The sequence below is a fragment of the Falco cherrug genome, chromosome 7, assembly GCF_023634085.1.
Source record: "Falco cherrug isolate bFalChe1 chromosome 7, bFalChe1.pri, whole genome shotgun sequence".
Classification (NCBI taxonomy): Eukaryota; Metazoa; Chordata; class Aves; order Falconiformes; family Falconidae; genus Falco; species Falco cherrug.
The window spans coordinates 63,867,234-63,880,074 of NC_073703.1; the positions used below are offsets into that span (position 1 = coordinate 63,867,234).

General features: G+C 53.7%; 1 protein-coding gene across 1 annotated transcript in view; it reads right to left on the reverse strand.

Annotated features, from left to right (window-relative positions):
- Nucleotides 1–12,841, reverse strand: part of LTBP2 (latent transforming growth factor beta binding protein 2) — a 73,945-nt gene that overhangs the window by 30,200 nt on the left and 30,904 nt on the right. The window contains 5 exon segments of the mRNA XM_055716685.1: nucleotides 3,947–4,049; nucleotides 5,729–5,997; nucleotides 6,352–6,552; nucleotides 8,144–8,314; nucleotides 9,593–9,774. Of these exon segments, the coding sequence (XP_055572660.1) occupies nucleotides 3,947–4,049; nucleotides 5,729–5,997; nucleotides 6,352–6,552; nucleotides 8,144–8,314; nucleotides 9,593–9,774 (926 nt within the window).

A 12,841-nucleotide genomic window follows, 5' to 3' on the forward strand; every position in this document is an offset into this window, starting at 1 on the left:
CTCCTCTGGGCAAACTCTCTGCTACCAGTTTCCTTTATCCCCATGGGCCTCAGGGGGACCAAGGCTTCAGGGAAACCAGTGTCCAAATCCACACTTGCCCTGGGGTCTGTGTCGACCTGCAGCTTGGGTCTTGTTGGGTTTAGTTTCCACAGACTATCTCTTGAACTTACTCCAGCATGTTCCTCTTCACAGACCACTGTATACCCCAAATAGTATCTGATCTGGCAGGTAAGCAGGAGTAGCTCTGCTCAGCAGTATGCCTGCTACTAGTTGCACATCCTGAGCTTGCCACAGGACAGGACATTCCTTCTGCACAGCTGCCTCGCCATCACTGCTCAAATACCCTGCCGGTCCTTGAGCTTCCTCCCAGCCATGTCCAAGTGTCTTTACTTCAGCTGCTTCCTCAGCCTCCAATTGCCTTTTCCCACTATCAGTCTTCTCCAGGTTTTACCTTCCAGCTCCCATATGCTCCTACCTCTCTGTTCTAGCCTCTCAGTAAGTGCTCCACTGCATTCTCGGAGTACTAAAGGTGCAGGAGGGTCATTGGATGTCTCCACCTGATTTATCCTATCTTGCAGTGCAGCACATTTCAACCAGCCGTCTCTGTCTGGAGCTGAAGGACTGCAGCCACACAACAGCATACAGGTGTCCTGCCACTGTCCAGGGCCCTGTCTCTGGGTCATCTCTCCGTGATTTGGTGACAGCCTTCATCCCAACAGCTCACAGAGCAAGGTCTCAGCTCTCCCCTTCTTCCGGAGCTGTCTCTGACATATCGTAGCGTCCCATCTTCAGCTCTCACATCAGCATCAGCAAACTCCCAATGACTTCTGCTGTACCCTGCTCAAACACCCATATCCATGCCCGGTTCTCTGAAGGGGCTTAACAATATACACCCTCCCAGCAGCAAACCAGACAGCCAAAAGCCTGAGCAGAGCCTAAGGAAGCCTCTGAGACTAATGTAACACCCACTACAGAGAGTCCTGGCCAGGTCAACACCCACCTTACCTTAATTCTGAACTCAGCTTTTAACATGGTCTCAGGATGCAGAGAAAGCATTCGAGTGCCTTGGCTTTTCTGACGCTGGGCAAAACACAAATAGTAGCAGGGATTGGTCATGGCAGGTTTTCTCGGACAGATGCCTGCCTCCGATTCTTCTTCTTCTCTGATGTCTTTCCGCACACAAACACGTCCCAAACATGAAAGCTGCAGTCGATGGAGACATCCGGACATATCCAGACTCTACTAACAATCAGTGTCTCGGGCAGACAGTCAATCCAAACAAGTTCTCCATTTGTCTAGCTCTTGCCTGGCTGCACTTCTGTACATTTGTAAGTGTTTACACTGAACTAGCTTCTGCCATTTCTGTCTCTGGTTGCTGGAATTAAACTCCCAGCACTGTCAAGTCTACTCGGGTGCACGCCTCCCCGGGACACACGAGTGCAAGGAGAAGTTGTCTCCGAAGACCACAGTGCCAAGAAGAAAGCTGGAAACATCCACTGGACATGTTATCTCTGTGCACGAGACACCAGTTCACTGAACTACAGCCCAGTGACTCTAAGTGAGCGCAACACAAGCCAGCAAGACCAGGAGACAGAAGGAATGTGAGTGTGGGATGTGGTCTACAGGCAGGAACAACGTGGAGGGATGCCTTCACATTGGACAGGCATGGACCTGGAAGCCCTGGCAGAGGTGGCACAGGGTGATGAGGGGTCACAGTGCTCAATGGCTCCATTAGAGCAGTAAGATCATGGAGAAAGGACTGTTTCCCTTACTCTATTCTGGGGTGAGATCTTTAGTGCGTGAAAACAGCGTGCCAGAGGAAAGCATGCCAGCCATCTGGGCTTCTTACTCCGCAACAGCCGGGCTCTCTTAGGCTGCCTCCATCAAGTGTCTGCTTTACAGCTCCTTTCACTTGCACTGTGTGGTCTCCAGCATGTGGGGCTGGTTACAGGGCAGTCAATCAGAGATAGCCAAAGGAGGAAGATACTTGTACACGATTAAAGAGAATGAAAACGGCCCCTTCAACTAGCCTGAATTCCTGCCAAAATCAACAAGAGCCATTTGGTCTCCAAGGGGGACCTTTATTGCCCAAAGCCAGAGGGACTGAGAATGGGATTTTCTTGTGGCACAGGAAGACAGAAGATCCATGGGGATACGTTTTTCATATCTCCATGGAATTAATCTGAAAAAAAGCCAGACAAGCATATGTCCACTCAATGAAGACCAGCAGTGACAACCTCACTTGAGTTTCAGCTGCTGCTGGGACACAGGACATGCTGAGCTGTGGAAATGGGACCTGCTGGCAGCTAGGAGGCATTTCTTAAGTGCATATGCTCTACTGGCTGGCTGATTGCAAGGACCACACGGGAGTATTTAATGCTTATTTTCATGTCTTGGAAGCCTGTGATAGAGACACATTGTGAAGCCTGAAGATCTAAGTCCAGCAGAGCAAATGACTGCTGCAGCTCTAGCCACTGAGTGATACCTAGCATCCTGGTACAGAGAAAGAGAAAGGAGGTGCAGAGGTTTTGCAGCCATCTGTAGCCTAACCAAAGTGTTAAGCAGCCCCCCTGCTTCCTAGTGGGGGGAGCACAGAGACAAGGTGAGAAACAGGGAGACTGCTGCAGGGTGGGGAAGAAAAAGCCATGACTGGGGATGCAAAGGTTGGGGATGAACAGGCGGGGGCTGAGACCTGTGTGGGGCATTTCCTTGTTTGTGCTGAACCTGGAGACCCCATGGTCACCCCCATACCACATGTGCCCAAGGCTCCCTTGGGGCTGGCATGTGGATAAGGGCAAGCAAGGAGCAGTGTGGCCTGGGGCCACAGCAGAGCCATGCAGAGCAGGAAAATGACAGCAATCAAAGCTCCCCAGATCTGCGCTGGGTTCCAGGATGCTGACAACCTCGTCTGTGATTGTGAGGAATTTGGCTCCAGCCAGCCTTACCCCTGGCTGAGGAGGAACTGAATTGAGGGAGGATAACGAGATGCAAACAGCTCTTGGGAACATGTGTGGGAGCAAGCGGGGCAGCCTCTGGGCAGAGCTAGAAGGCACCGACACCACACTTCTTGCACAAAACCTGCCGCCTTGGACATCTCCACTCTCCTCAGGGGTCAAAATCTCCTGGACCATGGGGTCTAAAAGCAAGTGAACGAGCAGCCAGGCAGTGACAAAAGGGGGCAGGCAGGCAGCAGAGAGGTGAGCAGCCCCCTGCCCGCGTTGTGTTGGACATGGGCACCTTGCCCTGCACCAGACTCGGCCAGCACCAGCTGCCAGAGCCACCGTGACTGCGAGGCTGCCTCCCCCCAGCCAGGAGGCCCTCAGCACAGCCTCTCCACCACAACACGGCATGGGGCCGCAGTGCAAGGGGCAGTGCCCATCACAGAGCACCCCGAGCAAAGCGGCCGAGGAATCCCCGTCTCCTGCTGGATCAGTCTGTGCAGCTCCCAAGCACAGCAGAAACGGAGCTGGACGCCCGTGCCCCTGGAACGGACCCCGGGTGCACTCCTGCCAATTGTTTGATGTAGTGTTATTTCCAGAGACCCTGCCAAGCCCGTGTCGGGCCCAGAGCAAGCCCGTAACTCTATAGGGCCGAGTCTGCAGCCTCCGCCACCGCTCTAGGACTGCACCTCCTAAAACCACGGCTCTCTTTTACCACTTTTCCCTGCAAGTGGGGCTAGCACGCTGGGAGCCACCGGCCGCACTGGGGTTTCACAGTGGCAGCTTAGGCAGAAAGCGCTGAGCCTGCACCCAGCACCAAAGCAGGATGCTGCTTGTCGGTGCATGGGCTGCAGCAGGGCTGCATGACCTGTCCACAGGGGCTTTGGGCAAAGGAGAGTCACACAGCAGGGGGTCGGCTGCTATGCTCCATGTCTCCTCAGCCACACTTTGGCTTGCCAAGTGTGCGGGCCATCCCTCACGCCATGCTGGGCAGTGGCGGTACTCACCTGGCCGGGGCGGGCAGGCCAGGCAGTGGTCTGCACCCCAGAAGAGCCCCACGCTGCCGCAGCAGTCCTCCAGCTTGGTCAGCCCTGGCAGGGGGTTGGTGCACTGTGGAGAGAGGAGCAGAGGGTGAGGCTTCTGTGGCATGGGGAGGGGATGCATGGCCGGCACTGCGGCCAGCTGGCACGGCTGTGGCAGAGCCAGCACTGGGGATGATGGTTTGGGGTCAGAGGCTGGCACGGCCCCCTTGGCACAGCTCCCCACTGGGATGTGGTGGGACCAGAGACGCAGATTAAGACAGTAAACAGTTGTGCAGACAGAAAAACATGAGGCTCCCTCGACTGCACCCCTCGGAGGGGGAAGGGGACATCAAACAGAGCAGGAGATGAACCAGAGATGATATCACCCAGCAAAGCCCTGGGATCAGCCCCGTGGCTGGCTGATTAGCCAGCAAAATGGGTGCACCACTCCAGCCCGGCGGGGAGCTTGCGGTCAGGCACTTTCCTCTGCTTAATGAGTCTCTCTTTCCCGGCCCCCTCGCCCCCCCTGGCAAGGCCCTCTGGATTACAGGCTTCCCCATTAGAGCGGAGCTGCTGCAGCCCACAGGCCGGAGCTGGCCCCAGTCCAGGCGCGCGTGGCCGCCTGCCCAGCGCTCACATACCGATCGGCTCGGCGGCGGCTGAGCGGGGAGAGGCAAGTGCTCCCCGCCGGGCTCCTCGCTTTCCCGGGCACGGCATCACCCCAGCTGTGTGAGGTGCAAGCACACCAAGGGTACCCCCTGCTACCCACTTCGCCCCTACCAAAGCATCTCCCACAGCCTGTCTGGGCATCCACGAGCATCTCCGTGCATCATCATCCCTTCCCAGGGTCAAAGGATGCTGTCTCCCCACATAGAAGCGGGGTTTTTCCAGCCCCAGGGGTTGATCTCATTTATTTTTGCACTAGGGAATAGCTGAGAACTTATCCCGCTAGAAACGGCTTGGATGGGAGTGACTGAAGGACGGGATGGGAACCGGGATCAGCCCCCCAGAAAGGGCTGGGGAGCGGTGGGGAGGGGACTCAGTCCCAGGCTGCCCAGCCAGGGGTTCTCGCTCAGCACAAGCTGCTCCAAGGGAGCTCACAGGTGTTCCAGTGGGTGCCAAAAACCTCCAATGCTTTTCCAGTGACGCAAGAGAAACATATGGGGAAAGACAAAATAAGAAATTACGATGACTGTGGGACAGGAATGAGAAAGCCCCTCACGTGCGTTTGCTTCCCAAGCCCCAACCGAGCTGCCCAGGAAGGCGTCGTTCCATGGAAATCAGACTTTCATTTATCGTCTGAGAGGGAAAGGAATTTTCCTATGTTTTATACGCTTCCTACAATAATCGCAGAGCGTGGCTGTAAATGTTGCTATAAATAGGGCACCCTTTTCAAATGAGACTGTGTGTGAAAGCCATCAAGTCTGAGCTGCACTGCCCCAGGGCACAGCCTGGTCAGGGCAAGGCAGCGAGGTCTCCCTGTTGGGCCAAAAAAAGGGATTTTTCCCCCAAGTACTAACACACTGCTGCCCGTGCCCACGGCACCTGGGTGATGTCCATGCCCGTGGCACCTGAGTGATGCCCATGGCGCCTGGGTGATGCCCATGCCCATGGCACTTGGGTGATGCCCATGGCACCTGGGTGATGCCCATGCCCATGCTGATGCTGAACAGCTTCACACAATGAAAGGCCACACTCCCTGGCCCATAAGCCACTGCATGTGTACCCCAGAAGAAGAAAGGTATCTACACACAGGTGACCCCTTACCTGCCCATGGAGAGCCTCCCGAAAGCACCTCCCCAGCAACCCTGGGGCTCGCTGCTGCTGCTGGCCACCCTCTGTGGCGATGCTGTTGCCATTCCCATTGGCATAGGTGTACCAGGGCACGGCGGCCAGCTGAGGCACCAGGACCGCCTCCACGCTGTTCTCCTCCGACACCTCTGCATCACCCCGTACCCTGGCCACCTGGTGAATCTGCACGGTGGCTTCTGGAGGGTGGTTGATATGGACATTCACCAGGGAAGGGTTTAGGGAAGCTGAAAGATTAATTTATACCACAGTTGTGACAATCTGGCAGCAATTTGGCACCCGAGGAGCATCGTTGTCATCCACAAAGTCACAAGGGAGGAGGGGTAGACTAACTCCAGGAGCAAATCTAGAGGAAAACTGCATCTAAGGGAAAATACTTAGTCCAGAACCAGGACAAACCCATCAAAAACTTTCCCCAGCAACCTGAGCCCTTCAGAAACCAGAGGAACCACTTTTCTAACCACCTGGCCTGAAAAGGCAAGCATAAGGACGTAGTGGCCTCCTCGGGTCTCTTAATGAAGATCTGAGGAGCACCCAAGCAGGAGGAAAATGTGGGGTCGGGAGCTGCCGGCCACGCTCACCCAGCTGGTTGGACAAGGGCAGGGTATAGGTGGAGTGCTTCATGGAGCTGCTGGCCGGGGTCTTGGGGGCTCTCCCTCCTTGCTTCTTTTCCAGAGAGGGAGCCGGCAGGTGGCAAAACTTCCCTGTGGAGTTGGAGGGGCACCAGCACTCATCCCGGCCCACGCAGCGCCCACCGTTCAGGCAGGGGATCTGGCAGAAGTCTGCAAGGCAAAGAGAGGTTTGCTTAGCAGAGAAGCTGAGACGCTGGCTCTAGCCAAAGGGGCGGCCGTGGGAGCCCAGGCACCTGGATCTGGGCCAGCAGTAGCCGCGTGGCCCAAGGACCAGGCCCAGCACTGGGCTACGGTCAGCACTTGCAGCCTGGAGGCAGCCTGAGGTCCCTGCTGTGCACCACCATTTTCCCCAAGCTCTGCTCAGGACCGGAGTCATGGGTTGAAGATGATGAGCCCTCCCGTGGGCTCTGGGGCCACAGCCAGCCTGGGGGTCCCAGGCCCTGCAGGGCAGCCCCCCAGGGCCAAGGTGGTGTTGCTGGCACAGCAGGATCCCTCAGAGTGGGGCGGGAGCTATGGCAGCTGCATGTGGCTGAGTCAGCACAATTCCTTCTCTTCTGCATCGCCCCCTCCCCGCTTGGCAGGGTTTGTACTCCCAGCCCAGAAGGGAACTCAGCGGGGATGGGAGAGGCAGAAGGAGAGAACGGGCAGAGAGCCACGTCCTCAGAGCCTGTCTCCTGGCCAGCCTTGGCCCTGCCAGCAGCTCAAGTGGGAGAAGTGTGGAGTGGGACAAAAGAACCAGGAGCAATTCATCTGCCCAGGCTCTGAAAAAGCATCCACAGATGAAACCGAAGTCACGTCTTTTCTGGCCTCATCAGATGCTTGGAGCAACCCAGAGCGTCTCTCAGTGTAAGCAACAGTTGGGCAAGGCACGGGATTCCCTGACAGATCATCCTGACTCATTTCAGTGTGAGATGAGACGCTGTTGCTGCACATCCCTGGATGGCTTGTTAGGTTCATACCAGGGGATGAGCTCCCACTCTGCTCCAAGTTCATTTGCTCAAGTCCAGCAACCAGTTTTGGGGGCAGGAGATGCATCTTTGGACTGGGATCTAGGCAGAAATTCCCATGAACCCTCCATCAGTCAGTGTCCACAATAGCCGGACTTTGCACTCTCTCAGCATTAGAAGAATTTGAGAGTTACAGAGGCTTTCAGAGGACAAGTCCCACCAGGTCCTGCAGGCTGCTCCCACCAACCGGCTCCAAGAGGACGTGCCCAACCCAAAGCTCGGTATCCCAGTGACCTGAGGAGCAATCCCAGAAGCTCTGAAAGGAGAGCAGAGGTTTCAGCAGCCCTGTTTATAAGAACAGCGTGCAACCTGCAGCCAGCTCTCCTGGCTGCCACGTGAGTGAAAGAAGAGAACAGGAGGAAATTAGGTGATGAAAGTCAGCCCCAAGACTGGATGCCAATGAAAGCAGTGAGCTGGCTCTGAGAAGGAGGGGGTGGTGAGGCTTGGCCGCAGGCCTGACTCAAACACACGCGTCCCCTCTACCTGGGGTGGGATGGAAACAGAAGTTGCTTGCCCAGGAAAGAGCAATGAGGCACGGTCTGTCTTCCTCCCCCAGAGACAGAGATGGAGTAAGCCCCAAAGACCCCAGGAGATGTCTTCCAAGGCACTGAGAGAGGCCATCTCCTCCCATCCCTACAGGAGCCCAAGCCATCAGTCTGTAAAGGCAGGAAAGGCAGAAGGAGGAGAGTGAGGGAGCAGGCGGGAAGGTGGGCTGGGGGCCTCAGGGTGCTCACAGATGCGGAAGCCGGACTTGGGATCGTGGTCATGCCCCCCTTGGCTGTAGAGAGTGGTGGTGTCTCCTTTCTCGCAGCTGTTGTAGCAGCGTCCGCTCCGGCACGTCTGTTTGCAGATGGTGGGTGTGAAGACAATTTTTATCTTCCTAATCTTCTCTGTCAGGTTGGCCCCTATAAAAAAACAAGGATAGTGCAAAGTGGAAGCAGCATCTCCAGGCCAGGGGGCCAGTAATTCACAGGTCAAGCTCTGAAGCATTCCCAGAACAAGGAGGGGTCCGTGTCCCTCCCCGGGGTAGTGCCTCTCCTTGCCCCTTGCTTGCTCCAGCCTGTCCTCTGCACCAGCATTGGTAAAGGTTTGTCAACACATGAAAAACAGCAAGCAGCGTGCTCTGCCTGCCCAGTCAGAGTGGCATAACTCGCTGTGAACACACACTAACTCCAGTATAAAGGGCGTTTTTCTGCTTTAGACAATATTTCTTCTCCAGCCACATCAGTAGCCGGGAGACTGGCTGCCCTTAAACCACTGGAAGGCTTTCCACAAGAACAGACACGCTGGTATCCATCAAAGAGGACATCAGGGCTTGAGAAAACCAGTGTCTCCCTACAAGCACCCCCTGACCTCCTACAGTTACCTGCAGTCCCCTGCTGGTCCCCCACCACCCTCACATTAGATACGGGGGGAAATCACACTCAGAGCTCTTGGGGGCTTGTGGAAAATGGACAACAGGTAGAACTATTGTGTAACCATGAACCAGCTGGCTCGACACCAAAGCCTTCCACCCCGGCCCACCAAGACAGCCCCCTTGCTGTGCTCAGCCTCTCTTCTCCTCATTTCAACCCCCACTTTGAGATTACAGCTTCAGTCAGGCTCAAAGCCCTACTCATAAGGGCTGAGATGCCACATGGTGCCTCCTTGGGGACTCGCAGCTTCAGGGGGAGCCAAGCTGCAGAAGACAACTTGCATCTGTCCTAGCTGGGGAGGCACTGAGGATCAGCAACTGCATGTCCCAGCAGCCTGGCCTGATCCCCGCTCATGTCAGAAGGCGCCAAGGGAGCAGCCAAAGGGAACAACTAGACACTGGTTGCACAATCTGACCTCGAGGGCTGCTCAGACCGAGAAGGAAGCTGGGAAACACTGTCCCTACAGACTGAGGCAATCCTCCTTCAGGGCAGCATGCTGGGGTGATGTTCAACACCTCTGGGAGGCATCTGCCACATCCCTCTAGATCCTCTCCCCTGCTGCCAGCATTTTGCTCCACTGATCTGTCCTCCTTCGGTAGGGTCTCTTTCTTCACTAACCCCAGCAATGCCCACGCTGACCCGCCCTTTCCATCCCACCCAGTGGCACAGTCCTGGGAGTCCAGGGTTTTTTGAAGATCCCCAGTCACATCATTGCCCTTTGCCATGGCACCCCAAGAAGAAGCCCCAAAACAGCCCTGGAGGTCTTACCCCTTGCAGACAAGGTATGCTCCTGAGAAACCATGTGTGGCCCAGAGCTGCTCTGCTCATGTCCATTCCCGCTGGGAAGTGCATTAGAGGTGAGTTGGCCATTGCTGGCTGGGTAGCGCCGGACAGTCCGTGACAGCCCTGTGTGCTGGGGGGAGACAGGAGAGCCAATTCTGCTCTGAGTCCTGTGGAAGAGAAAAAATGAACTGATACTCCTCACAAGTAACTGTGCTGACCCACAGTGCCTATCCACCAGGATACCCTGCATCAGCCTTCACTGCCTGAGCCACCAGCTGGACACAGCCCTCTGCCTGCCTGAGCAGGGTCCCACTCCTCACCTGCTTACGGTCATCACAATGGCACCATTTCACTCTAAGGACCATGCCCCATGCCCTGAACCTGGCAGAGCATAGTACTCACCAAGATACCCTCCCTGTACTGACACATCAGGCTGCCCCACCACAGGGACACTCGGGCTGCCTTGAAGAACCTCCACCTGCCCATCACGCTCAAGGGCTGCTCCTTGCCCCACCACATCCCTTCTCCAGCAAACACAAGCAGCTCCAAATACACTTGTTCTTGCGGTGGGATCTTTCTCAGGGCCTGCCTTCCCAGTCCCAAATGAACACTGAAGAACCAGTGAGGCACTCAGAAGAGAAGTCAGGCCAAGCAAATAAACAAAACTTGGCCCATGAGAGTCACAAATGAGAGAATGACGAAGAACTCAGCCCTGTAAGTGCAGAGTACAATTTTCTGCAGTAACTGCTTTTATGGCTTTTGGTGTTTTCTGGGGAAAACAGCTCACAGGATCACACTTCTTACACTCTTTCATAAAGCCATGTAGACTGCTAGGCAGAGCTCTTTGAATCAAACCATCAGAAGAGCACATTGTGCTCCATTGCACTTGCTCCCATTCCCTTTCACTGACTGGCAGCACTAAACCTCCAAGAAGATGCTTTGCACTTACCAGCAAATGTCTTCCTCACTCAAGGAAAAAGGCTTTACTACACCATGGGCCAAAATAGGTTGGCTGCCTGTACACCCCTTGAGTTTCTTTGAAAGTCCCAGCGTTGGATGCCTCTGAAACCAAACTACACCAACAGGTCTTCTGCATACCCTATCCAACACTTCCATCTCTGACGGAATGGCTGGGGCAAAGAGGCTAGCCCTGTCCCACCAAAGTGCCCAGAGAGGTCCATCCCATTTTATGGTTTTTATAAACTTCCCTGTCACAGTGGGCACAGCGGAGGTGTTACAGTGTCTACAGGGAACACAGATTTCTAAACCCAACAAGATTGGATGATCCAACGAGAGTTGGCTACAGCAGCTCTGGCTCACTGACATTCCTGGCTTGGATAGCTTGGAATAACAGTAAAATTTGGGGAGATGGAAAGGGATCTAATGCTGTGCCGGTATTCAAAGAGGTCAAGCACAACACACAAGGTAGCTGTAAGCCAGTGAGCCCAAAATCAGCTCTGAACAACAGAATGGAAAAGATGACACACGGGTCAATTAATTGGGAACTAAAGGAAAGGCACACAGAAGTGAGGTCTAGTCAGTGGGGTCTATGGAGAACCACTTGTCAAAGGAGTCCATTTTCATAATTCAATAGAATTACATACATGCATGCACACCGGCAGGCTGAGAGACATGCTATTCCGATAAAAAAATAAACAGGGCAGTACGATGTCAATCAGGCACATGTGAAATGAATAACAAACTGGCTGTGTGACAGAACACAAGAAGCAGTTGTCACCGGGGAGGGAGTTAGATGGGTTCCAGGGTGATCTGTACGAGGCCTGGCAAGATTCAAGGATTTCATCTGGAAATAAATATTTTCATTTTGAAATAAACATACAAACGACATTGATAATGTGTGCTGCTGACACAAAAATTTGCAATGTGGTGTATCGTGATGAGAACAGAGCAATCGCACAGAGAAGTTTGGATCACTGCGGAGGGCAAATCCATCCAAGCAATATGGGATTTTAATAGAGCCAAATGCAGAATTGCACTTCAAGGAAGAAGGAATGCAGGCAGCAGCTGCAGATAGAAGGAGGCAATCCTGGCAAACAGCAATTCTGAAACGATTTTGGGGGGTAATGACAAGCTATTAAATATGAACTGTCAATTCAATGCCCTGATATAAGGGCAGTGAAACACTGCAGGAACAGGGAGGTATTTTTGCCTCCCTACACATCCTCATCTCAGCAGGGTGTATATATGCTAAAATATCACATCTAGTGCTGATCTGAACTAAGTATGTCACATCTTCTAAGGGTTGTTGAAAAACCGGAGAGGATATGGGAAAAAACATGACAAAAGTAATTTGAGGGTTGGTGAAAATGCCTTTCTGCAAGAAACCTAAAGTATTCCATCTCTTCAATTTAGCAAAAAGAAGATGAAGAGGTGCTCTGATTACAGGGCACAGGTTTCTCCACAGGAACAAAATGCTGGGTGTAAAGAGCCTTGTAATCTAACCGAGAAAGGCAAGTCATATAACAACATCTGCAAACCAAAGCCAAATGATTCCCTACTAGAATTCACACCCACATGCAGCACCGTAGCTGTTTTCCTTCTGCAAAAAACACCCCAGCAGTGGATTCCCCAGCTCCCCATATCATTGCTTCAGGAGAGGAAAGCATACTGCTGGGCGATGAGACATCACTGGAACAGGGCAAATATAACTAGATAAAGATGCATAATCTGTGCTGTCCTGAAGGCAATTTCAGGTTATGTATTGATCTATTGATCATTTCTGGCCTTGAGCTGTAGGAATCCAAGAATGAACAGTTTTATTTCAGAGACAGAGGTCCCCGGTCTGGACATGCATTACCTAATTGTTTCTAATGAAGGAAAACCCTGAAAATGAGGGCTGAGCTGCTGGGAGGGGGCACGAGTGGGAGTTCTGAGAAGCAGCAGCACAGGTAACCCCTGCTGCTGGGCAGACACCCAGCTTGGCAGGCTGGAGGTTCGTATGCTGTTTGGAGTCTGGTCATTCAGGGATGGAGACTGAGCAAGTGGGATTGGCCAAAGAGCACAGATGCCTGCTGATAAAAGTGTTTGTTGTCTTGTTAAAATCAAGCTCTAAACTGAGATGAGGGCAGCAAACATTGCTTGTTTTTCAGTAATCTGCAAAGCTAACCAGAATAATTGCAGAAAAGTGAACTTTGTTTCAGTCCTACCTCAGTCCCTGCCAGCCTCTTTCAGAAGGTCTCCTGAGATTCTGCAGGAGTACCACCTGCCCCTGAT